The following is a 27,748-nucleotide window of genomic DNA, read 5'->3' as shown; positions in this document are numbered from 1 at the left end:
TTAGTGTCCCTTGAGTGACAACAGGTCTGAATTTAAAAACAGGTACTTCAGAGTATCTGCCTACATTTAACAGCAGACTTTTAATTTCTGCACTTCATATTTATATCTATTACTATATAATCTGTTTGACTCTTTTGTTCTTCCCTTCCAATTCTACTTAATGTGTACCTAGGGGATCATTTTATGTTGGATAAAGGTGTTTGCCCAAAACACACCTCTCTTACACATCCACTTGAAACTGGCAATATTTTACTTACTGTCTACATCCTACTTTGTTACTATATTACCAATCTGTACATGACTTACCCTTACATTTGTATTACCCATCAATATATACTTTTTTTTCAGAATTATTTTCAGGGATATTTATAATACATTCATAATATTAATAATACTGTAATAACAATAATATACAGTTTATTCTTAAATTGGGTAGACCTAACTGAAAATGTACATGTGATGAACTTAGGAACGGGTGAAAGGAGACATTGTCTTGAATGGTGCAGACCTATGGTGTTATATGCCGAGCCTTGGTGCAGGTGACCACATCCACACCTACTGTTTAAATTGTTGTCATCCTTTATGTTGGAGAGAAAGAAGGTTGGCAAGTCATTAACTGACCCTAACACCCCAACAGTGTGGTGTGGTGAGGGAGGCAGGAGATGCCAATATCTTCTCCATGTATTCAGATTCAATAATTCTTGGGAAATGATGATAGTGTTTCTCCCAGTTTTGTGCATGGGAAATACAAAGTGACTTGAACCTCTCACAGACACTGCTCTCTCAAGGTGTGTGTGTGTGTGTGTGTGTGTGTGTGTGTGTGTGTGTGTATACTCTATATATAGGAGAGATGAACTACTATTATCAATCCACATTTTTTGTGAATGTTTAAAAGCTGAGGACAATTCTTACATTTACAAATCTAATCTGAGGTATATTGCACCTTTACATTAGTTTTAAATTGCTGGGTATATACATAACTCTCTAATAAATGACTCTGATAAATAAATCCAATTTCCTCTACTTTTAATTAAGTGTAATCACAAACTCTAGCTTCTGATGTCTCAAAGTGTTTGAGACTCATGATTCTGACATTGTACTAAGGAAAGCTGTCATAATTTCCCTTTCCCCCAATTATCACCATGTACAAATATGTATATTAAACTTTACAGCTCTACAACCCTAAAAAGTTTGCTAGTAAAAAGGCAAAGCACAGCACACCAGTAGCAAGGATGGCAACAACCCAGACTGGCACCATACCTGTAATGAAAATAAAGAATCTTAGAATTAAGAAAGTTTTGCATACATTACATTAATTGATTTTTTACTGTATATTTTCTAACATCAAATTTTTTTTTTTTTACAGTATAGAAGAACTAACTAATGAGGAGCACACGTCCAGGGGCACGTCGCTTCACTCACTGCCTCCACTTCCAATGGTCCCCCAGAGCAAGCTCCTATGCAGCTACCCTGTCAATCTCAAGTCCCTCCTGGCAGGATCAATTGACTCTTCCCATCCATGAGTTCCATGGGCACGGAACTTGGTCTCCTCCACTCAGGGTTGTCTCATGCAGAAACAACCCTATGAGCAGGATTGATGATTGGGAGCTGTGCCATGTGCTCATATAGCCAGAATTGGTGTTCATGGACTCAGCTGGTAACAGGCCTTGACTCAGTTTCATTATGTAGTCTCTGGTTCGAAGTCATTCCGGCGAAATACCCCATGATCCTGCAAAGGCACTTGGAACCAAAAGCATCGACATGCTTCTCAAAGTCACTTTCAGTGTCCATGTTAAACTGAAAAAATAACTTTCAAAAAGCACTGTTCCTCAAAAGTGGAAAAAAAATCCAAATTTAATGTTGAAAAATGGTTGGAAAGGTGTCGTCATACTGGCAACTTGAATGCTTTCTTGAGGGAAGAAGTAAATACAGATGAAGGAAGGCTTTTCAAAAGTTTACCAAGAGACTGGGCCAGAATTAATGAAATTGGAATTAACAATTTCAATTCTGTGTTAATCAATTACTCACATAAGCAAATAATGTTACATAGCTGTGGCAGGCAGTACAACTAAAAAGACCTCTCCCATGCATCACAGGACTGCTAATAATAATAATCTCTCATCATCTTTTGTTAGCAATTGAGGGAGTCTCTAAGTAAGTAGGCCACTGCCAACCACCAATAACTCAGTGGTACCAAGACTGCCAGTCTGTAGTGACACCCAACAGCTACATGCTCAAGTGAGAACTTGCTCTCACTCTACTGTAGTGTAAGTCAGTGATCCATGGAATTACAGCATGGAAATTGATTCCTCAATTGGGAATCATTTCTGAGGTACAGAAGGATCTCTTCAATAACCATTTCCAAAATAACATTTTGGAGAATAATGTCAACCAACTCACTAATTGGGAGCATATGCCAGGAGGCACTTTGCTTACTCACTTGCCACCTCACCCCCAACAGTTCCCCTGAGAAAGCTTTCTTGCAGTTACCCTTCCCACTCTAAGCCACTCTTAGCAGGATATATTAACTTGCCCCACCCATGAGTTAAATGGGCATCCCCTTGGTCTGCTTCACTCAAGGTTGTCTCATTCAGAAACCTCTATAAGCAGGATCAGTGTCCAGGCAGCGTGCCATGTACCCATAAAACTGAAGGTGTTCACAAGTTAAGCTAGTAACAGGCCTCAACTCGGTTTCATGCAGTCACTGGTTTGACACAAGTCATTTCAGCAATACCCCATGATCCTACAAAGGCATCGACACATCTCTTCAAGTCACCATTCATTGTCAATGTCTCACTGAAAGTCCTGGTGATGGCTCTCAAAATGCTGCATGAGGAGGCAAAGCCACTGGGACTTAAGGTCTCCTGGCCAAACCAAGGTCCAGTCATTTGGAGGTTTGGTGGATGATAAAGTTCTGTTTGTTTATGCATATGGTGAGGACATTGAGGTCACCAATAGTTTCATATACCATGGTAGCATAGTGCAAAACAATTGTGGGTCTTGCCAGGAAGTCATTTGACGGATTGGCCTGGCCCATGGTGTTTTGGACTCGCTCAACATGAGTATATATATGGTTCGGTGAGTATCTATGCTGGCTGACAAAGATTTGAATCTTAAGGCACTTATGCTCCCTATTTTCCTGTATGGCTGTGAGGCATGGACACTGAATAGTGACTTGATAGGTGTGTCGATGCCTTTGATACCATGTGCCTTTACAGGATCACGAGGTATCACTGGAATGACTTTATGCTCCCTCTCTTACTGTATGGCTGTGAGACATGGACACTGAATAGTGACTTGAAGAGGTATGTTGATGCCTTTGGTACCATGTGCCCTTACAGGATCACAAGGTATCACTGGAATGACTTTGTGTCAAACCAGCAACTACTCCATGAAACTGGATCAATGCCTGTTACTATCTTAGTCCGTGAACGGCAACTCCAGCTGTGTGGGCATGTGGCACACTTCCCGGACATTGATCTTGCTCATCATTTTTTTTTTTTAAGACTACCCCAATTGGAGAAGACAAAGTGGACACCAACAGAACTCATGGCAGAGGCAAGTTGATCAATCCTTGGAGTGGCCCGAGATGGGAAGGAGGGGTGCATGGAGCCTTGCTTGGGGGAACCAGTGTGAGTGGAGGGACACTTCCTTGCGTATGCCCTCCTTTAGATAGTTAGTAGCTCTGCATTTGTTAAGAGAGAGAGACTGGCTTATCTCTTTCCCTCCTCTCTATTCCCCTCATCCCCCCTCCTCTCTCTCTCTCTCCATATGTCAATCCATGTATCCATCTATTCTCTCAGTCTAGATAGATATTGATAGACAGACAGAGAGAGAGTAATATCTCCCCTCATCACTGCATTCAGTCAAAGTTAACTCAGCAGCCACACAACTCCCTACAGGTGGGGGGGTGACCCAAACTGGATAATGGATCAGCTGAGCACAACACAAGTATCATCTCACAACAACAGGTTCCTCACAATGTTTCCTCATCACCTCTTACAGGCAACCCTTTACTGGAGAAGTTAAGAAGATGCAGCAGAGGTGAGACTGGCTAGTAGTACACCTGAACCAAGACCAAGACTCACTGAGTCGTACAAGCAGGGAGGCACTGTTTCTATACAATAGAAACAACACAGCCAATGAGCATGGCCAGTGTCACCTCTGTTGCAACTTGACACTGGGCAGCCCTGCATACAGTTGATGTGTTAGCCATACAACTTCCACAGGTGGGTTGGTGAGTACAACAGAACAATGGATTAGCTGAGTACAACAAAGATATCATCCTGTAAACAAAATCCTCACAATGTTCCCTCAGCTGCACTTACTGTTAACGACAATCAGAGTTAAATAAAACATTCGTAGAAAGTAAGAAGATGCAGCAGAAGTGACACTGGCCACGCCCACCAACCACGACGACCCCCTTGTTTACAAACACTGTCCAGCCAATGGTACATCCCCTCCAGGTACTGGCTCAGCACAGCTCAGTCTTGGTCCTAACTTGGGTGCCTGGCCAATGCCATCTAGGCAAAATTTGCCAGTGCCGCCACAGCTGCCATCATGAAGGCAATCCCACTCCCACTAATTGACCACCAGCAATGCTGCACAATGCTATGTAGCTAATGGCTCAACTGTATGCAGAGCAGGCCTACTCTGGAGGTGGTGGTGGTGTAGCACAGATATTTCACATCTAATGCCAGTCAGATATTTATAATTTTTCAACAATTTTTCTTTGACCAGGCAGATTATTGCAGAATACGTGGGGTTTCTAGACACCTGGGGGCCAGATAGTTGGGGTTTTACTATATCCAGAATTTATATTCACCCAGCACCTCTAAGGGCCACTTTCACAGTCGTCTGGTATGCACCCTAACCAAAGGCCCAACCATCCTGGTAACAGGCATTACCATCGCCTCGATCCGCTTTCACAGTCGCTGTTTTCGTGGTATCGACGACTACCAGAGTGGTGACGGTCATGACAAGACAAAGGCGCGTGATTCGGCAGTGTTGGTATGCCGGAGCGGCGGGAAATGTCGACATTACATCAGCTGAGCGGAGGATTATGAAGGATAAATGTGATAAACGTACAAAGAGTAAACGTGAAGAATAGCTAAATATAAAGAGTAACTGTGAAGAATAGATATGATGAAAAAATGTGGAGTTTCTCGCTGATACAACCAAAAGCTGTTGATAGGCTAAAATATTTCCTTGGCGGAAAAGGTGAAATAATAGCAGATGTCAGCAAGACAGACTCTTCACCTATGTCAATTACATTTATTCATTATTCACACATTTATCAGACTTCACATTTATTCTTTACCTAATAGGGCTGATTTTGTTATATATTATGCTCTATGCATACATATTAGGCTAACTATAATAATACAAGTTTGACCAAGAAGGCGTAAAAGGTGAATAATGGTGACAAGTATTAAAGTCCTCCCTTCTTCTTTGTTGTGTACTTTTGCAACAATAAACCATCAGTCAATCAAATTGAAATTCTCATTTTACGTTTACTGGTCAGCAGGTTCATGTCATTCAGATCTAAATTTTTTCTCATATTACCACTGAAGCCATGCAACATGCTGCTGTATTGTTTAATATTTTTCACATCTATTTAAAGAAATAATATAACCATTTGAGAGCAAGAATTTGTATTATTTACTAATTAGTGTCATTGGTAAGCTCAATTGGGGAGCCCCCCCGGCCACCAGAGCTCCGTTACCAGAGGCTCCAATCTCTGGTACTGATGCAAACAAACAATGCCGCGAAAGACGACTGTGAAAGTGGATTTCTTGTTGGTAGCGGAGATCGCCGCTCATTGGTAACGATCAACACAAACAAACCTGACTGTGAAAGCTGCCCTAAATCCCTGTGATTCCTGGTTACTAGGGATTTTACTGTAATTGGTATAAAAGGTGTAAAAATGGTTAAAACTAGCTCAGTAAATGTATTTTATATCCTTTATGTGTGGGGTAGGCAAGCAGAATGGTGGGAACATTGACCCTGCAATGGCCCTTAAAACCTGTGGACACCAAAAAGTTTTGTGTGCAGGTCTATCAGTGAAAATCAAATTGTTCACGGATGTATCCACAAATATTAAAAAAGTTAAAACTGCAGAGGTTAAGGGATGAGTACAAAAATAAACCATTATAGTGCTGTTCCTTCAAGCAGAAGACAGTAAAAATTGCCTAAAGAGAATGTCTAGATACTCCCTTGAAAGCATTCATCTCATAGGATGGAGGTAATACAGACAAAGCAAGGCTGTTGCAGAGTTTGCCACTGGTCCCGATTAATTCTTGCATAAAAAATTTGACACCCTAGGGGAGCATTCCCTAATTTATATAGTTTTCTTTTGTTATTCTGTGTCCTCTATTATTAAATTTCCCAAACTGTATGATCAACCTTTAGTTCTCCTAAAGTCAGATAATTAGAACTTTAATTAAAAATCAGTTACATTTATAGCAAACTAAAAGTAGTGGCTTCTGGGAAGGAAGAAATTATATATGTAAAATATTAATTCATATCTTGATTTGTAGTCATTATTTTCCTTTTGTTGAATCATAATTAACACGATCAGAAAATGACAAGCAGCACATCAATACATATTTTCATTAAAAGTATTTATACCTGGTTGAGGTTTTACTCCAAAGAACAATCATTCATACCTGGTCGAGGAATGTGGTGAATTTTGAGAGAATTATCACAGGAGATGGAGAGGACGGAGGCATCCGAGTAGCCACGCACCATCTGTGATGCTTTGTTCTGTGTAGGAAGCCACTCCAAACCTGTCACAAACATGCTGTGGGCCTCTTCCACAACTTGTAGTTGCTGAGGCACAGATAAAGTTCATAAGGATTAGTAAGCATCTACACAAATATAAGTATGATGAAGTGCTACATATTAACCCGGTAGCAGGGGGGATCATGTTTCTTAATGGTCCCTCTAAGCGAGAAAAATGAGAAAAAATCATCACTCACACAAACTATTTCATAATATATATCAAAGTATTTGTGATCAGTTTATGTATCATCTATTTTGGGGGGTTAAAATCATGGCACAAATTTGGCCCGTCGCTGCTACATAGTAAAGCCACAAGTTTGGCCTGTCTCTGCTACACAGTAAAGCCACAAATTTGGCCCGTCGCTGCTACCAGGTTAAAAAGAGCTGAGTGGTAAGCTGAAGTAAAAATCTGACATTAGATCAGTCAGAGTTGCACTATTACTCAGCTTAAAACCCACTTTTTAAAAAAAAAATTTTAGTGTAATTTTGTATGATATTCTATAACTGCCAGTGATGTTGTAGTTGTAACCTATATCACTGTCTTATTTGTAAACAGTAAAGCAGAACAGTAGGTGAAGGGAGAAGAATTGGAAAGAGTAAAGGGAGTGATGGCAGATCTGTGAAAGCAGTGAGGCTGTAATGGACTGATGGATTTGACATTTAGGGGAATAAAAGGAGGTAGGAGGCATAGGGCCGCTTTTACAGTCATTTTGTTTGTTTTGATCGTTACCAATGGCAGTGATCGCCGCTATAGTATTTCCATGTAAAACTGGCCAATGGGGTAGTGGTGGCTGCGGGGTTACCCTAGCCCCACACCTTACCACACACTCTCAACACCTCTCGCTTCCTCTGCAGCCACCACTACCCCATCAGCCAGTTTCACGTGGAAAACTAAAGCGTCGATCAGCGCCATTCGTAACGATCAAGACAAACAAAGTGACTGTGAAAGCGGCCCATATACTCTGTTCACATGGATGTCTCCTAACATCTACTCATAGGTTTCATAATTACTTCTTACCCAGTCTCTTAATCCACTGCCTCTTCAGAAATACCCTCTCCACATCTCTAGTACTGCCTCCCTTCCTCTCATTTACAAGCAGTCATTACTTTCAGCCTTTCCAGTGCCTGTCCCTTGCCCTACTCTCCTGCTTTACAAGTAGCTTTCAAAACCAATTTTCTCCTTTCATTATGTCTATCTTTTGTCCTTTCTAAACTTTACTCATTTATCACTGATGATATTATTTGTTATCATTTGAACCATACACAACTTTCATTTAACAATGACAAGATTTTCCCTAAAATTCTAAAGTATTGCATTATCCTTCACAGGAGCTGTAACTGGAAATTCATGATGATACTTACTTGCAGACTAAAGGCAATGAGGATGTACACATTGCCACCCATGGTTCCAGTGGCCAAGTACTGGCCATTGTCGCTGAGGGCCAGACTGCTTAAAGATCCTACCAAAGATTTTGTTTTTTCTTGCTTGTATGTCTTGCCACACCACTTTGCCACAATAGCAGGATTTTTAGTTCCTATAACTGGGTTGCTAATTGTGAAGAGTCTGGTCTTCTGTATACTTCCTTCAACAATTCCATATCTGCAAAGAACATGAATTTGGAACTCAGTTTTCAGCCAATAAACACAAATACATCAGACTTGCAACCCAAAAATTCTCTTTAGAAAATCAAATAAGGAAAATTAAGAAAAGGAGAGGGATTCAAAATGTTTACTTGTTACTGAACCTGAGTATATTGTTCAAAACACACCCATCCCCCTGTTATCACACCTAATTGGTTACAAAACTGTGTGATAGCAGATATGCATGATAGCTGAATTGAAAAATCAATGGGAACATATTTTTGACATATTTGGGGCATTTTTCCACCAAACCTGTACCCACATGGAATTATACTTATTGTAACACTCACTCAGCAATGGTTGGGGGATTCTTACAAGGTTGCTCTGCCATTATTATCATAAAAAATCAGGGGCGGGTTCAGTTCCCTTGCTAGCCTTACAACACCCTGCAGGTTTGTATGGAGGGGGTGATGCAAACTGCACAATTGATCAGCTGAGCGCAACAAAAATTACTACTAACAACAACAGCTCCCTCACAATATTCTTTCAGCAGCTCTTATAGGCAACCATTTACCAGAAACAGTTATCATAATTGAATGAAACTTTCATAGAAGGTAAGAAGGTACACTGGCCATGCCCATATAGTTACACTGCTGCTATTGTTTACAAACACTAACCCCACTCCCACCAATCGTGCAACAACTTTGGCCATTTGGCTAATAACGTCACCATCTTGACACAACTTGTTCGCTCTGTTGCATAACATTACACAACATTTGGTGGCCATTTCATCAACTGAACACAGGGCAGCTTTCACTGTTGTCAACAGAGAGAAGCGCATTTGACTGAGTAAGTGAGAGAATGGCGGGAGCGTTGACCTATCACTGAGCAAGAATGGTCGAAGATGTAGCACTAACAGCTGGTGTGTATTCCATGACCAAGGTGATTCAAATTCACCAATGCACCCAGGCCTTGTGTATGTGACAGCATGAGGATGGCAGCTTTTAGAGTGCGCATGATAACAGTGAATTGCGATAGCAGAGGGCATGATAGCAGGAGGTTGGGTGTATAATATAAAAGCAGAGATGAAACATACTTGGCACGAAAGCATTTGTACTTGACTCCATTGGTCTGCAGCACCACATGTGTTATTTTGCTTCCATCCTTGAGGCTCCATACACAACACTCATAAGCAGGCTTACACACAGAGACAATCTGTATGGGAAGAGTAACATTATTCCAACATATATGACAATATAAATCTCATGATGAAACTTACATCATTTAAAACTGTTACTATGTAATTAGCTTAATCCATGAAAATATAAAGAAGGATTTTTTTTTATAACAAAGAAGATGGCTCAAGGGCAACAAAAAGTGAAAAAAAAAAAAAAAGCCCACTACTCGCCGCTCCCATAATAGATAACAGTAAAGAATAGCCAAAAGAGAGAGCAATTTCGGATGGAGAGGTGTCTTGATACACTCTTCTTAAAAGAGGTCAAGTCATAGGCAGGAGGAAATACAGAGGAAGGAAGGCTGTTCCAGAGTTTACCAGTGTAAGGGATGAAAGAATGGAGATGCTGGTTAACTTTTGCATAAGGGGTTTGGACAGTATAGGGATGAGCATGAGTAGAAAGTTATGAGCAGTGGGGCTGCGTGAGGGGGGGAGGCATGCGGTTAGCAAGTTCAGAAGAGCATTCAGCATGAAAATATCTATAGAAGATAGAAAGAGAGGCAACATGGCAGTGGAATTTAAGAGGTAGAAGACTATCAGTAAGAGGAGGAGAGCTGATGAGATGAAGAGCCTTAGACTCCACTCTGTCTAGGAGAGCTGTGTGAGTGGAGCCCCCCCACACGTGAGATGCATACTCCATACGAGGGCGGACAAGGCCCCTATAAATAGAAAGCATCTGTGCGGGGAAGCTGATTTAGTGAGAGAGATGTGAAGTTTCCTGTTGAGATTTTGAGCTAAGGATAGACCAAGGATATTTAGTGTTGAAGGTGACAGCTGAGTGTTGTCGGAGAATAGGGGATAGGTGTTTGGAAGATTGTGTTGAGTTGATAGGTGGAGAAATTGAGTTTTTGAGGCATTGAAGGACACAAGGTTCCTTTTACCCCAATCGGAAATGATAGCAAGGTCTGAGGTAAAGCGTTCTGCAGCCTCCAGTCTGGAGTCATGCAATTCCTGTTGAGAGGGTCTTCTGTTGAAAGAAGTTGAATAATGCAGAGTGGAGTTGTCAGTGTATGAGTGGATAGGACAGTTTGTTATGGAAAGAAGATCATTGATGAATAACAGGAAGAGAGTGGGTGATAGGACAGAGCCCTGTAGAACACCACTGTTGATAAGTTCAGAGGAAGAACAGCAACCGTCGACCACAGCAGAGATATAACAGCCAGAAAGGAAACTGGAGATAAAGGAATAGAGAAGGATAGAATCCAAAAGAGGGCAGTTTAGAAAGCAATGATCTGTGCCAGACTCTATTGAAATCTCTCAATATGTCCAGCACAACTGAGAAAGTTTCACCGAAACAGCTAAGAGAGGATGACCAAGAGTCAGTTAAGAGGGCAAGATCACCAGAAGAACGCCCCTTGCGGAACCCAAACTGGCGATCAGATAGAAGGTCAGAAGTGGAAGGGTGCTTTTGAATCTTCCAGTTAAGTATTGATTCAAAAGCTTTAGATAAACAAGAAAGTAAAGCTATAGGACGGTAGTTTGAGGGATTGGAACGGTCACCTTTCTTAGGCACAGGCTGTATGAAGGCATACTTCCAGCAGGAAGGAAAGGTAGATGTTGATAGGCAGAGACGAAAAAGTTTGACCAGGCAGGGTGTCAGCACGGAGGCACAGTTTTTAAGGACAATATAAGGCACTCCATCAGGTCCATAAGCCCTCTGAGAGTTGAGGCCAGAGAGGGCATAGAAAACATCATTCTTAAGACTCTTAATAACAGGCATAAAGGAGTCAGAGGGGGGATGAGCAGGAGGAATATGCCCAGAATCATGCAGAGTGGAGTTGTTACAGAAAGTTTGAAAGAAGAGTTCATCCTGAGAGATAGATGAGATGGCAGTGCTGCCATCAGGGTTAACCCTTTCATTGCTAAACGCTTTCAGTGGGCGTTAGGCGTATTTGCTGGAGGCGCTAAACGCTCGCTGCGACCTCCACCTGCACTCAAATCTCCCACGTATGAGAGTGTTCCAACACTAATTCTCACAACACAGGATTGCCAATTGAGTGGATTCTTCACTAAATTTGGTGGAAAATCATATCAGCGTGGCAAATCTACGGACGAGTAACTGGTGGATGTTCTTGCCCAATATAGCGGCATTTTTGCATAGCTTCACCTATCACCTGACTGATTCTTTAACCAAATAGTTGTAAATATTGCAGTTGGCAATACTCCCTTGCCAGAATCTGAAGAAAAGATGTCTGCAGTTCCCTCAATACGGCTGATCATCCCGCACGCACCGACGTAAGTGTTAACATTCAACACTCCCTGAACGTGCATATACGTTCGCAAGAGAGGCATACATAATCGACTCCTGTAGATCTGGACCTCCTCTTTCCAATGGTGTTTTTGGTTTTTAGCTGTGATGAATAGTTTTTGAGATACAGAGGTTAAAAGAGACCCCCCATTGGGCTCCCTGACTGCGCTTGAAGGGATAGTCGCGTCCACACAACGCGCAAGGAAAGGGGGGTTAAGGAGAGGAGGGAAAGAGGAAGAAGTAAAATTGGAGGAGATATTTTGGGCCAGGTGCCAGAAATCTCTGGAAATATTAGAGAAAGCAAGGTTTTGACATTTACTGTTGATGAAAGGGCTTTTGGTGAGTCGGAGAATAGATTTGGCACGATTCCGGGCAAAAATATAAAGGTCATGGTCAGCAGGAGTGCGAAGCCTCTGGTACCATTTGTGAGCTGCCTCTCTATCTTTGATAGCACGAGCACAAGCGTGATTAAACCAAGGCTTTTTAGCACAAGGAGTAGAGAAAGTACATGGAATGTGTGCCTCCATTCCAGAGACAATCACCTCTATGATGTGCTGGGCACACACAGAGGGGTCTCTCTCCTGGAAGCAGTAAGCATTCCACAGGAAATCAAAAAGTACATCCTCAGGTCGTCCCACCGAGCTGAAGCAAAATGCCAAAAGCATTGCCTCTTCGGTGGGTCCAGAGGGTGTACAGGAGCGATAGGACAGGATACAGAAATAAAGTTGTGATCGGAGGAGCCCAACGGAGAGAACAATTTGACAGAGTAAGCAGAAGGGTTAGAGGTAAGGAAGAGGTCTAGTATGTTGGGCCTGTCTCCAAGACGGTCAGGAATACGTGTAGGGTGCTGAACCAACTGCTCTAGATCGTTGAGGAGACCAAAGTTGTATGCTTGTTCACCAGGATGGTCAGTGAAAGAGGATAAAAGCCAAAGTTGGTGGTGAACATTGAAATCTAGGATGGAGATTTCAGTGAAGGGAGAGTGAGTCAAGATGTGCTCCACTTTTAGAGTTGAAGTAGTCAAAGAATTTTATATAGTCAGTAGAGTTAGGTGAGAGATACACAGCACAGATGTGTTTAGTAACAGAATGAAAATGAAGTCTTTGCCAGATGGTGGAAAATTCTTAAGAGTGAAGGTTGTGGGCACGAGAGCAAATGATGTCGTTGCGCACGTAGGCGCAACATCCAGCTTTGGATTGAAATTTAGGAGAGATAGTAGGAAGGAACAGAAGAATGGCTGTTAGTAGTTGCATGTGGTATTAGTAAAACCCATTTTTCTGGTCAGTGAACAGATGAGCATGATCTTTAAGCATCCCAAGTTTAGGGGTAATCTTGTGTGCCAGATGTAAAATCCTAACTTCTGCATACATTACATACATTAAATACATTAAGAAATATCCAAGATCATTCCTGAGACTTGTAGGGTTAAACATCTCTCCAATTATATCTAACTCTCACTGTCTCAAACAAGATGCCTAAAAACAACGTACCTCCTACATTACAGCTGATCAGGATGAGGAACTAAGACACTCGACTATTTTTGCCCCCAAAATTTGTTATGCACTTGATGGAGTATCCAAGAAAGAAAAATGAGAAGACAGCAAAACTTAACTTCCACTTAGGATGGAGCTTCTAATTTTCTGTCTACATTCACAATAGTATTTTCCAAATGCAATTGAACAGATATATGTTATACATCCCCTTCTGTCACATAATATGGATGTGACTGGGAAAATAATTACAATTATGATTCATTGGAGACCCATTCTTGCACTTACGCAAAAATATGGATGAGACCTACTGATAAATCTAATAAGTAAGGTACCTGTTTACAGTCTGGTTTGATGTCAAGGGCATCAACTTCCTTGTCATGAGCCTTTATCTCTCTTTCCTTCTTCATTTCTGGTAGACTCCAGACTCTTAGGTAGCCATCAGTTCCACCCGTCACCAAAAACTTGTAGTCAGGAGATACTCCACAACATTTCTGATATACTTCATCTTCTGTTTTCTTTCTGTGAAAAAATAAATAAATATATATAACTTTCCATCCAGTTTTTCATTTTCCCTTTCAATCCTCCTCTATTTTCCAGCTTCCATAATAGTCTTATATGTGGAACTTTGTCGAAAGCCTTCTTCAAGTCCAAATACATGCAGTCTACCCATCCATCCCTCTCCTGTGTTATGTCCGTCACTCTCAAGTAAAACCTTAATAAGTTTGTTACACATGAACGCCCTTGTCTAAAGCCATACTGTTTTTCTGCAATTGTGCTCTTCTAGAAATTTGCCCATTGTTTCATTATCACTTTTTCACATATTTTACAAACTATATTGGTCAATGATACTGGTCTATAGTTCAGAGGTTCTTCCTTTTTCCTGCTTTTATGTGTGTGTGTGTGTGTATTTACCTAGTTGTGACATACAAGAAAAGAGCTATGCTCGCGCTGTCCCGTCTCCATATCCACTTTTATCTAATTTTTCCTTAAAATCATGAATGTTTCTTGAACAAACCACCTCCTCCTCCAGTCTATTCCATAGCTCAATGCTTCTGCTTGGGAAGCTAAACTTTTTCACATCTCTCCTACACGTGGTCGCCCTCAACTTCTTTCCATGTCCTCTCGTTTCTCTCTCGTTCCGCACACACAGGTCCTCTCTGTCCAAATGCTCCACTCCGTTCACTACCCTGTACGCTGCTATCAGGTCTCCTCTTTCTCTTCTTTTCTCCAGGGTTGTGAGCCCCATTCTATTGAGTCTCTCCTCATAAGTCCGATCTCAAAGTTCCGGTACCATCTTAGTTGCCACTCTCTGCACTCTTTCCAGCTTCCTTATGTTCTTCTTTTTGTGAGGAGACCAGACCACTGCTGCATACTCCAACCTTGGCCTTATCATTGTAACTATTATTTTCTTCTTCATCATCTCCTCATCCAAGTACACAAATGCTGTCCTTATGTTCCTCAGCAAATTCAGAGTTTGTCCCGTTATCCTGTTGATGTGTTTGTCCGGTGACATGTTCTCTGAGACAGTCACTCCCAAATCTTTTTCCTCCACTCCTCTGCATATTATCTCACTTCCCATTTTATAATCATATTCACATCTTCTACCACTCCTACCAAACTCCATTTTCTTACATTTCCCAAGGTTGAACTCCATCTGCCATGTACCACTCCACTCCCATATTCTATCCAGGTCTCTTTGCAGTGCCTCACAGTCTTCACATTTTTCACTCGTCTCAAAAGCTTTGCATCATCTGCAAACAAACTCACATAGCTGGACACTCCTTCCACCATATCATTTATATAAACAGCAAACATTATTGGTGCCAACACCAAACCTTGCGGGACTCCACTCATCACAGGGCACCAGTTGGAAACCCTGTCCTTGATTAGCGTCCTCATTTCTCTGTTAGTTAGGAAGTCCTCCAGCCACTTAATCAGTCCACCCCTATTTTTAATTTTCCAAATTAGTCTTCTGTGGAACTTTGTCAAATGCCTTTTTCAAATCCAGGTACACTCCATCCCCCCAGCCTTCTCTCTCTTGTAATAAATCTGTCACCCTTGGGTAGTAACACAACAAATTAGTGATGCAAGATCTCCCTCTCCTGAATCCAAACTGGCAATCTGAGATAATTTTCTCGCTTTCTAAGAAATCCAACCACCTGTGTTTAACCAGTCTCTCACATATCTTTGCAACCACACTAGTGAGTGATACCACTCTGTAAGTTAATGGGCCCTCTCTCTTGCCTCCCTTTAAAATCGGTACTATGTTTGATCTCTTCCAATCTTGTGGTACCCTTCCTTCACTCAGGGAGGCACTCATTATGGAGTGTAGTTTCTCTGCAAGTTGCTCATTACATTCTTTCAAGATCCATCCTGATGCTCCATCCAGCCCCGTTGCCTTTCTTACATCCAGCTTGTTCAAACTTTCCTTGACCTCCTGCACTGTTAGCTGTATCTCCTGCATAATCATTCCTCTTTCCTGGCCCGGAGGTTGTACAAAATCTCCTTCTTTTGTGAAAACTCTTTGGAAGCTGTTATTCATCACCTCTGCCATCTCTGCTGGGTCCTTATATGTAGTTTCATCCATTTTCAGTTATCAATTGTTTCTCTATTCTTTAATTTGATGTTCACATGTCTAGAGAATAGTTTGGGTTGGTCTTTGCACTTGTCAATTATATCTTTTTCATATTTCCTTTTTTCTTCTCTTCTAATCTTTGTATATTCATTCCTTGCTTGTTTGTAATCGTTCCACGAGTTGATTCTTCTTCGTCTCCTCCATCTTTTCCAAGCTTCCTCTCTTCTCTTTCTAGCTGCCTCGCATCTCTTGCTAAATGACTCCTTTTTACCAACATCCCTTTTGGTTACCTTAGGGACATATCTATTTTTGGCTTCCTTGTATAGCTTTAAAAACTCCTCCCACTTATCCTGTGTTCCCTTGGCTTTGTACAGCCCACTCCAACCTGCAATTTCAAAAAAAGTTCTCATGCTAATAAAGTCTGCCTTAAAGTAGTTGCTTCTCCCAGTTTTATGATCCTCTTTTCGGTCAATCGTTCTCTTTTCTGATACTTCAAATTCCACAACCGCATGGTCACTCTTTGCTATTGGACAATCTATTTTAAGATTGTCTATTATTTCTGGCTCCTTACTAAATACCAGGTCTAGTCTTGATGCCTCACCTTCATTCCCGAATATGGTATGTTCCTTGATCCACTGAGTCAGCACATGTTCCATTGCCAGTTGCAGGGGTCTTCCTCCCCATGACTCGTCTGCTCCCTGCATCTGCCAATCCTCCCATTCCATCTCCTAGCAGTTGAAATCACCCATTATAATCATTTTCTCACACTCCCTCAACATTCCATCCAGGCTACTCACCGTGTCTTGTATCATTTGTTCATATTCTCGCAACTCTCATGCGCTTGTTCTTGGGGGCACATACCCTACTACATAATGCCTCCTTCTTCCTTCAGCTCCCACAGTTTTCCCTTTCAACACCTTCGTGTGTGTGTGTGTGTGTGTGTGTGTAATTCACTCGTGGCCTAATCACAAGATGGGCTCACAATCGCCAGCAAGTACCCTCCCAACCCAAGTAAGTTCCTTGTAGTTGATCTCCAGGTACTGCCAGGACCTTCACACATCATACACCCCATCTCCCTTCCTTAAGGTGGGACAGTATCCGCTCCTCTGTCAGTGGAAAAAATCAACCTGAGCAGGGCTCAAACCTCCGCCTGCAAGACCATGGAGCCTGGCAGCGCAGCGCTCTACCACTGATGTGAATGTGTGTGTGTGTGTGTTTACCTAGTTGTGATCTACAGGAACAGAGCTATGCTCCACATGCTGTCCAGAAGACCACCTATCAACCCGGACTCTAGATTCTAGGATTAAAGATGAGCTGGCAGCATGAGCCAATGCAAGATGGCGCCACTATAAACAAAACTTCCCTCTCCAGCCCATTGCAGACACCCACACATCTCTGCAGGAAGCTGTTCTTCTTGATGTCTCTTCTACAAATTCCTTTTCTCAACAGTTTTCCATTTCCTCTTAAATTTCTCTCTTCTCTTATCAAAAGGTCATCTCTATCCAATTTCTCTAAACCATTCATCACCCTATACACCGCTATTAAATCTCCTCTTTCTTTTCTAATTTCCAATGTAGGGAGGTTCAGCCTCAGCAATCTTTCTTCATAAGGCAGGTCGCTCAGACTAGGTGCCATTTTTGTTGCCGCTCTCTGTATCCTCTCCAGTTTTCTAACGTGTTTCTTAAGTGATGGCGACCAAGCCACTGATGCATATTCTAGTCTAGGGCATATCAGGGTCACAATTAATTTCCTTACCATGTCCTCATCAAGGTATGTGAATGCTGCTCTGATGTTCCTCAGCAGGTTGTATGTCTCAGCTGATATTTTATTCACATGTCTTCTGGAGACAAGTTTTCTGTGATCATCACTCCAAGGTCTTTTTCTTCTATCTTCCTGTCTAACTTATCCTTATTCAACTTATAATGTCCCTCTACTCTCATTCCACTCTTTCCAAATTCAATAACACTGCACTTTTTTATATTAAATTCCATTTCCCACTTCCTGCTCCACTCCCAGTGTCCAGGTCTCTCTGGAGCAGCAAGCAGTCCTCCTCTTTTTCCACTCTTCTCATTACCTTAGTGTCATCAGCAAACAGTCTCATATAGCTATCCACTCCTTCTATCATATCATTAACATATACTGCAAACATAATTGGGGCAAACACAGTCTTGCAGAACTCCACTCATGACATTTTTCCAACTTGATTTCCTGTCTTTAATAGTTGTTCTCATCATCCTGTTCTTCAGAAAATCCTCCACCCACTTTAGAAGTCCTCCTCCTAATTTACCGGCTGTCTCCAGCTTCCACATCAACCTCCTATGCAGCACCTTATCAAAGGCCTTTTTCAAGTCCAGGTAGACAGCATCAGCCCATCCATCTCTCTCCTGCACAACATCTATCACCCTTGAATAGAAACACACCAAGTTTGTCAGGCATGATCTTCCTTTCCTAAATCCAAACTGTCTTTCTGTGATGATTTCATTTTCCTCTGGGTGCTTTGTCCATTTCTTTTTCACAATTCTTTCGCATATTTTTGACACTACGCTCGTAACTGGAAACGTGTGTGTGTGTGTGTATGTGTATTTACCTAGTTGTAATTTTACAAGGCCTGGGCTTACACTTGTGTGGTCCCGTCTCCATATCTATAATTATCCAACTTTTCCTTGAGGCTCTACACACTCTTCACTGATACATTTCTTCACTTAGTCTGTTCCAAACCTCTATATTTCTTTGTGGGAAGCTATATTTCTTTATGTCTCTTGAGCATCTTCCCTTTCTCAACTTTTTACTATGTCCTCTAGTATTCCTGCTGGAAGGTTCTTCTTAGTAGCAATTTCTCGTTATCTACTTCTTCCATTTTACTCAATAGCCTATATATTTGTATTAGGTCTCCTCTTTCTCTTCTTTGTTCCAGTGTTGGCAAGTCCATTTCCTTTAGTCTCTCTCCATATGTCAGTCCCTCCAGTTCTGGAACCATTTTTGTTGCCATCCTCGGTATTCTTTCTAGTTTTTTTATGTGTTCCTTCATATGTGGAGATCACACTGTTTCCGCGTATTCTAGTTTAGGTCTGATCATAGTAGTAATTAATTTTTTCATCATTTCTTTGTCCATGTAGTGGAATGCTATATCTATATTTCTCACCATGTTATATGTATCACCGAAGATCCGATTTATATGACTTTCTGGTTGCATATAATCTTGCATTATTACTCCCAGGTCTCTCTCTTCATTTACTTTCTTTAATATTTCACCATCTCCCATTTTATATGTCCATTTTGGTCTTTCTACACTTTTTCCCATTTCCATAACATGACATTTCTTCACGTTGAATTTCATCTCCCATTTCTGACTCCATTTCCAAATCTTGTTTAGGTCTTCTTGCAGCTCCTTGCAGTCTTCACTATTTCTTATATGTCTTTGCAGTTTAGCATCATCTGTGAACAGGCTCATGTAGCTGTTTATTCCCTCTGGCATATCATTAATATAAACTAGGAAGAGTACTGGTGCTAAGACTGACCCCTGGGGCACTCCACTTTCCACCGTTCTCATTCCGATCTAGTGTCCTTAATCACAGTTCTCATCTCTCTTCCTCTTAAGTAGCTTTCTAGTGAGTGTGTGTGTGTGTGTGTATTAACCTAGTAGTTTTACAGGGCCTGGGCTTTACACTCATGTGGTCCCGTCTCCGTATCTGCATTTATCCAACTTTTCCTTAATTTAAAGCTTTGCACACTCCTCGCCGAAACTACATCCTCACTTAGTCTGTTCCAAACCTCTATATTTCTTTGCGGGAAGCTATATTTCTTGATGTCTCTCAAGCATCTTCCCTTCCTCAGTGTTTTACTATGTCCTCTTGTGTTCCTGGTGGTAATTCCTTCTTTTAGTAGTAACTCCTCGTTATCTACTTCTTCCATTTTGCTCAATAATTTATAGATTTGTATTAGGTCTCCCCTTTCTCTTCTTTGTTCTAGTGTTGGTAAGTCCATTTCCTTTAGTCTTTCCTCATGTCAATCCCTCCAGCTCTGGAACCAATTTTGTTGCCATCCTTTGTATTCTTTCTAGTTTCTTTATGTGTTTCTTCTTATGGGGAGACCACACTGCCTCTGCATATTCCAATTTTGGTCTGATCATAGTGGTAATTAACTTTTTCATCATATCTTTATCCATGTAGTGGAATGCTATTCCTATATTTCTCACCATGTTATATGTATCACCGAATATCCAATTTATGACTCTCTGGCTGTTTATTATCTTGCATTATTACTCCCAGATCTCTCTCTTTGTGTACTTTCTTTAATATTTCACCATCTCCCATTTTATATGTCCATTTTGGTCTTCCTTCACTTTTTCCCATTTCCATAACATGACATTTCTTCACATTGAATTTCATCTCCCTTTCCATACCCCATTTCCAAATCTTGTGTAGGTCTTTACTGTTTTTTATGTCTTAGCAGTTTTGCATCATCTCCAAACAGGCTCACATAACTATTTACTCCCTCTGGCATGTCATTAATATATACTAGGAAAAGTATTGGTGCTAATACCGATCCAAAAGGCACTCCATTTTCTACAGTTCTCCATTCCAATTTTATGTCCTTAACCACTGTTCTCATCTCTCTTCCCCTTAGGTAGCTTTCCATTCAGTTCTTCATTTTCCCTTTCAATCCTCCTTTATTTTCTAGTTTCCATAGCAGTCTTGATGTGGAACTTTGTCAAATGCCTTCTTCAGGTCTAGGAAGAAGCAATCAACCCATCTGTCCCTTTCCTGTATTTTATCTGTCACTCTTGAGTAAAAGCTCAGTAAGTTTGTCACACATAAGCACCCTTTTCTAAATCCATACTGTTTACTTGTAATTAAATTTTGCTCCTCTAGAAATTGCATCCATTGTTTCTGTTATCACTTTCTCACATATTTTACATACTACACTGGTCAATGATATGGATCTGTAGTTCAGGGGTTCTTCCTTCCTTCCACTTTTGTATATGGGGACCACTTCGGCCCTCTGCCACTCCTTAGGTACTGTACCAGTTGTTATTGAGCATTTAATGATGTCATATATCAGTCTAACCAGCTCATTTCTGCATTCTTTCAATATATACCTATGTGTTGTGTGTGTGTGTGTGTGTGTGTGTGAATAATTTAGAGTTATAAGTTGACAATATGCAACATCAAAAATCACTCACTTGAAAACTGTATCTATGGAGCTGATTTTGTCTACGTCAAATGTAAAGTACTTGGTGCCTCGAAGGGTTGTGTTGATGGACCGCCGCCTCTTTTTTTCTTCTCTTATGTCTTCTTTTTCTGTTGACCCTTCCTCTGCACTCTTTTCACTTATTCTTCTTTTTCTTAAAAGGCCTGTTGCATGACCTAAAAAATAGGAAACTTAATACATGAATGTTCTGTTACACTAGATTAAAAGATAAAGGTAAAGTATAGGGCATACACTTAAGCTATGTGTTGTGTCAGCACTCACCTCCAAACTCTGGCTCTTGAACCTGTGCTATGAACCCCTTACCCTGGGACACAGGACAGATGTGCCACACAATCACCTTCCCCAGGCTTACCCGAGGTACTCCCCGACCCCAGAGAGGATGAATAGCTGGAAGGGCTGTACTCTGATTGCCCAGGCAAGGATTAAACCCAGGCCATCAAAATTTAGCTAGGCATACTAAACGCTACATCACAAAGGCACATACCTGAATTGAAAGATGCCTTATTGTTATACATAAGTTAGTTGTAAACTTAGGTAGCTTGCTCTTTTCCCATTTCTAATTTCATACAATTTGCTTTTGAGTTGATGGATGTTTCTTCTGTTTTGGTCGATTCCAAATCTCATGTCAATACATTTTTAGAAGAAACAGTGACATGAGATGTGGAATCATTACATTTGGAGGGCTATCCATTCTTGATTTGCATTAATATCACCTTATTTCCATACATCCTCAACAAAAGAAGTCCTTTTCTCTCCTTATCCTTTATTGCCCTAATCTATGATCAACTCTCCTCTCTCTTCATTATCAATATGCCAATTATCATCATTATGGCAACTTTTACCTTACATAAGGAGACTCAGTTACTGCTGCATTATACTGTCTTAATTGCTGTACAATAATTCAGCCTCAAAATATCTTACGGGTTTAAAAATGAAGTTTGTTGTACAAGAAATTGCTTATTAACCTTTCTCTTTTCCTTTCACTGACTGCTGTAGAGAGACTTCCTCCTTTTTCACTGCCTTGAGTGTTGGCTTCAGCTTCATGATGACACACTTCTCCTCCTGACCCACAGCAAGGGTGATGATGGGTGCTGTCTTGATAGTGGTGGCTGCTGTGATGGCCCCTGGCCAAGCCACCATGTTGGTGATGCAGTCATCCCCAACATCATACGAAAGAACTCGCTCCCCGACAGTCTGGTTTCCATTGTGGTACAGTTCAAATACATCCTGAAAAAATATCACTAAGTCAGCCTTAATTTAATGTTGTTGTGGTTCAATTAATAACAGTATGAACAGCCATTTTTTATCAAATGTTATTCATGCTGTTATTTTTCTTCCTCCCATATATGCTGAACTTAATAACATTATCATCAGTAGCATAAAGAAGCAAATACTTCTATATAAAACATTAATTGATAAAATGAAAAGAAATTCATAATAATGTGATACATATTGCTGGGAGTAAAGGGAAAATTCAATAAGAGATAGAAATCTGGTGCTGCACAGAGAATATCAACAAAACATCAGGAATGAGAAAATGTAAATGAAACATTTATTCACGGCAAATAAAAAGTCCAGAAAAATAAAGTAGATATAAGGAGCTTAGAACCATAAGATATCAAACACCACCATATCAAAACATGAGATAGGCACACCATAGTCTTTCCCAATTATCCCTAAAAATGCATGCTGCAATATGGTAAAAAATCCCACTAAATGAATATGATTATTTTCCTTATGCATCCCCACCTGCACCTTCACCCACATTTCAGAGTCAGAGAGTACCAAGCAAGTCTTATATGACATGTAGAGCTTTCAGACAACAAGAGTAAGCAAGGTCCAACCCAGTGAGCAGGGTCAACTTCTGGGTAGCATGCCACACGCCTGTATAGACAGACTTGATGTTCATAAACTAGCCTATGCAGGTAATCAGCCTCAACTCAGTTTGGAATAATCAATAATTTGACAAGTTTCCATGCAGGACCCATTCCCATCCCAAGTACTTCATAGTATGATACATCAACTTGCTCAAGTCACAAGATTTATGGGCAAAAAGTCATCCTCTTGTTGAGTGAGTCCATAACAACACAGGCCAAGTCAATCCTCCTTAGGACTTCTTGGTGAGACACACCATTGTTCTGCATTATGCTACCAGATATATGTGAAATTTTCCAAGATATCAATGTCCTTGCCACACACATGAACAGACTGTATTGTTTCAACCTATAAATTTCCAAGCACCTGCACAACTGGTCTTGATTAAGGAGACCTTAAATCTTGAAGGCTTCACCTCCTCCTGCAGTGCCTCAAGAAAAATCATCAGAACCTCCAGCAACTCTGCAAGTATTATTGCATCATCAGCATAACAAGGTCAATAACCTTGGTATTGCCAATAGATACTCCACAATAACTTTAGCCTAATCCACAACTCTGCCTAATATCTATTCCATATGTGTAGAAAAAATTTGGGGACAGGACACATCCCTGCATCACTCCTGTGTTCACAAGAAAGAAGCTGGACACACCACACCCCCACTTCACAGCCTCTAGCCCTAATTACAGGCTAGTCAATAGACCAATGATCCTACCAGGACCTTATGGAGTCACAGGAGATGCTAAAGTGCTCACGATGCACTGAATCAAATGCTCTCCTGAGATTGACATAGGCTGCAAGCATCCCATGTCAAAATTCACAGAGGTGATCCACCACTATGCAAAGGTGAGCAGAGTGCTAGAATCTGGCTAGTTGTCAACCTACCAGGCATAAATCCAGATTGCTCAGGTCTTTAGAACTTCAGCTGTTGGCTACAAATCCTCCATATGAGCAATAGATGGGCAAGCACCTTGCCTGACTGACTGAGCAATGTAATATCAGGGTAGTCGTTGCAGTTCTGATGATCCAATTTCCCTTTCCAGATAGGGACAACCAGCCCCCTCTTTAGGTTCCACACTAATGTTACAACCTTGCCATAGCCACTCTAACTTCATCAAGAGAGGATGAGGTTTTATCAGTGGGTGAATCTACATTTAGAACAGGCAACCCCTGTTATTCGACAGCATTGTGTTCCATAAAAAGTGGTAAAATAACAAAATAAAATAGTTGTTAGGTTCATCACTCCATTAAGACAAGTGAACATGGTGGAGGCATGTGTAAACAGCTTTAAGGCAGTAATAATGTATTTTATGTCATCTTATGTCACCATACATATATCGTGCCAGCAAACTCTAGATCTAATACCCTCAATTTACTTTCCTATCATCCACATGATATCTTCATGTTACAAAAGACGAGAAACTGATCTAAGTCCAGAAAGGGGTAAACATACATTTATGACACTGGGGTATTGAACCTGCTATCAGCCAAATGGGAAACCACCACTATAACATTCAACTAAAGAAGCGCCCCCTAGCCGAGTGGAGTTTTAAGGGCTTTCCGCGTCACAGGTCACTACCAGTAAAACCTCACTTTAACAAATAAATTGGGGAAAAGGGATGACATTATTATCCAATGGATCTTAATTTTTCACATAACAAACTTATGAGCTGAAAGTTTGTTTGTGACCATTCCTATGTATAACAAAGTTTGTTAGTTATATTAGATGAAAGGTGAGGTGGTGGCTGAATGGTTAGTGTGCTGGCGCAGCATCCAGGAAGACACAGATTTGTGTCCCGCCCACAGCTATAAACATGATAACAATTTTTCAGTCATTGCTGAGTGGCCTATGACTACCCACATGCTGTCCTGAAGACCAACGATTAACCCAGACTCTAGATTCTCTCTAAAAGAGGAGCAAAGATGAGCTCCTGGGGAGACCATGAGCTAAGCAAGATAGCACCACTATAAACACTGGCCTGCATCATAATGGGCTGGGGCGAACCATCAGGCCCCATCAAGGAAGCCTACTGCAGAAAAAAAGGAAGGACAAGAGTGGAGCTGTTTACAGTTGGCTGGACAAAACTAGACTGCCTAGAAGCACACCACCTAATCAGATTTGTTTCCACTGCCACCAAGTGACATGTGTACATGTTTGGCCGGCCCACCACCAAACCCACCACCTAATCAGATTTGTTTCCACCGCCGCCAACTGATATGTGTACATGTTTGGCCGGCCCACCACCAACCCAAGTCCCCCACTTATTGAACTTGTTCAGTAAATCCCAACATATACCAGAATGGCCCAAAATGTTTGTTAAAGACTTGTTCTCCAAAGGAGTGCTCAGTTTAACTGATTCAATTTTCTTTACACTGTTCATATTATGGCCTCTACAACAAAAAGACAATCTAACACCATTCGATGCAACTTATTCACTTTGTGAAGGAGCTTGGCAAGAGGGCTGCAGAGAGGCCTTTTGGACCATGGGCAACAGAAATGATGATTCAGTATAAGGGGAGCCATGAAGGCTGACTGAAGTCTGACCCTATGGGGTAAGGTGACAATAGGTACACATTTTTTTTTTAATATCTCAATACGGTTAAGTCTCTTATCCAAGATTCTCTTAACCGAATTATTTGAAAAACTAAGTTTTATGAAAACTTTCTCGTATCATTTAACCAAAAAAATCAAATTTATCCAAAATCTGAACCTCGCACCACAAGCGTTTGTTTACGGATGTTCCACCAGAGCGCGCGCCAGCCACCACCAGCTCCCCGCCCTCCCCCGCTTCTCTTAACCCCTTCAACACGAGGACGCGTATACTGCGTCCTTGCGTAACCCGTACCATATCTGAGGACGCGCATACTGCGTCTTGGTTCGCTTTAGCCAGTATACGAGTTATTTTATCTCTGTATATTTATGCTTACATCTCAAAATTATCAATTAATTTATGTTTCTTTATGTGCACCATTTAATTCTGCATGTTTTTTCATATATAATGCATGATGATTATGTTGAGTTTATGGCTGAAAACTTGTTATATTCAATAGCAACATTTGAAATTTGCCACACGCGGCAATCCCGGATACGGCACGGGGCGCTATTTTGGCCCGGCCATAGTGAAGGGGTTAAAGGTAACCCAGTTGGTGGAAATACCAAGAAGGAAAGAGTTCTGCTTACCCCGAAACAAAAAAATAGAAATATGTAGAATATAGAAAGTGGTGCAAGCAGAACTGTTGATGAAGGATTACAATGACGGGCCTACCACCCTGTACAACATACAAAAACAGAAAGACAAACTTCTCAGTTTTGTGGTTAATTTTGACGTTTCACAGACTATGAAAAAGCAATGTACACTCGGCTCCAAAAGTTCGTTTCCACATACTACATATGTTTGTGTCAACGGGGATGGTAGCACTGAAGGGGCGGAGTCGGGTTTTTGATGTCACGTGTATGTATGATTCAGAATCTGAAAACAGAACGCGTATCAGTGTTTCATCCGAGAATTCTTGAACTCATGGAATTTGTGTTGGCGGACAGCCAGCATGAATGAAAGTAGCAATTCTTGACATCACATACTACAGTATTTTTTATTATAAGTTGACAGATGTGAGGAATAGAAAAAGTTGTCACCATTAATATCACAGAGTCCCGAACTATACCTCCGTAGCAATAAAGTTTGTCATTCACGCAAAATAATTTGACATAACTGCAGATTAGATCTTCGTTCGCCTCGTATTTCTCCATTATCCTCCTCCAATATGCGGGTGTTGCGACAACGACGAGGCATTGTTCCGCAAGGGAAGCTGTAGTTGTTCTGAAGGTGGTTACAGGCCTTACAACGTATACACTTGGCTAAGCATTTCTATGACCTCATGGAATTGAAAGAGCCATGTGAATTCTCTATTGATTGGCTCCAAAAGTTTAAAAAGACATGGCATCAGGAAATTAGATGTGTGGCGAAAAAAAATTGGCCGACACGGACGCTGCAGAGGAATTTGTCAACAAATTTTGTCAGCTCGTTTACTTAATCTGTTTTCTCTTGTATTTTATAGATTATTGTACATCCAAAAAAATCAATTTAACGGAACTTTTAAATTCTTTGATTTACCAATAAAAGAGACTGGACTGTACACTGCTGAGAAATCAACCTGCAAAGCTGGTGCATATATACCTATTTTCATGGGTTGTCCAATATGTATGCCCCTTGTCCAATAGGTACTCATTCACTTATAATTCTGATGATATTAAAGCTAGATGAGTCTCCCATGGACATGTTTGCCAACGTTCACTGCTTAATCCACTCATTCATGTCTCAGTGAGGGTCAATTGCCTTATCAGAATCAGCCTCATTAGAGGAGATGGATGCATGGATTGACGCTACATGAAGAGAGAGAGAGAGAGAGAGAGAGAGAGAGAGAGAGAGAGAGAGAGAGAGGAGGGACATGATGTTGTGTGCGTCCCTCATAACGAGCAGCATCACACACTCACGAACTGGTTCTTGATGCCCGTCTTGGCCGAGCCGCCGCCGCCGCCCACCACCACATGCCGGCCGCCCACGGCTGTCACGGCGTAGCTGGGGTAGTTCAGACTGGCCACGGTCTCACATTTCTTCTGGCTGGACATGTTGAATCTTCTTCAGTATCTGAGGGGAGTGGTTAGGCCATGGGAGCGGTGCCCGTCACGCCGAGGCCTGCCAGCTGTCAGTCGTGTTGACACACACGTCACCGCCGCGGCTCCGGGTCGTGT

The 27,748-nt window shown here is 41.3% G+C and overlaps 2 protein-coding genes across 4 annotated transcripts in view; one reads left to right on the top strand and one right to left on the bottom strand.

Moving 5' to 3' along the window:
* Nucleotides 1-6,532, top strand: part of LOC126985111 (kynurenine/alpha-aminoadipate aminotransferase, mitochondrial-like) — a 55,201-nt gene extending 48,669 nt beyond the window's left edge. For all 3 annotated transcript variants that reach the window (XM_050839577.1, XM_050839575.1, XM_050839576.1), the window contains exon 12: nt 1,367-6,532. The gene's annotated coding sequence lies outside the window, so the exon portion shown is untranslated. The remainder of the gene's footprint in view (nt 1-1,366) is intronic.
* LOC126985112 (prolactin regulatory element-binding protein-like) lies at nt 381-27,748 on the bottom strand. Its single transcript, XM_050839578.1, has 8 exons — nt 27,491-27,748; nt 22,091-22,352; nt 21,097-21,280; nt 13,672-13,858; nt 9,461-9,579; nt 8,146-8,383; nt 6,669-6,831; nt 381-1,260 (listed from the first exon to the last, which is right to left on the bottom strand). Exons 1-8 carry the CDS (start codon nt 27,623-27,625, stop codon nt 1,175-1,177), a joined length of 1,374 nt encoding a protein of 457 aa, XP_050695535.1. The 5' UTR covers nt 27,626-27,748; the 3' UTR covers nt 381-1,174.

Source organism: Eriocheir sinensis, chromosome 58 (genome assembly GCF_024679095.1).
Source record: "Eriocheir sinensis breed Jianghai 21 chromosome 58, ASM2467909v1, whole genome shotgun sequence".
Taxonomy (NCBI): domain Eukaryota; kingdom Metazoa; phylum Arthropoda; class Malacostraca; order Decapoda; family Varunidae; genus Eriocheir; species Eriocheir sinensis.
Note: the sequence above shows the minus strand (reverse complement) of the source record. Positions and strands in the feature narration are given on the sequence as shown.

What these genes read in the sequence shown, in the direction of transcription:
- LOC126985112 (XM_050839578.1), bottom strand. Translation starts at nt 27,625, where the DNA reads ATGTCCAGCCAGAAGAAATGTGAGACCGTGGCCAGTCTGAACTACCCC. An exon ending in TCCATAGATACAGTTTTCAA is followed by an intron (nt 13,859 to 21,096) that starts GTGAGTGATTTT and finishes ATTTTTTCACAG; the next exon opens with AAAGAAAACAGAAGATGAAG. An exon ending in TACAAATGCTTTCGTGCCAA is followed by an intron (nt 8,384 to 9,460) that starts GTATGTTTCATC and finishes TGTTCTTTGCAG; the next exon opens with ATATGGAATTGTTGAAGGAA.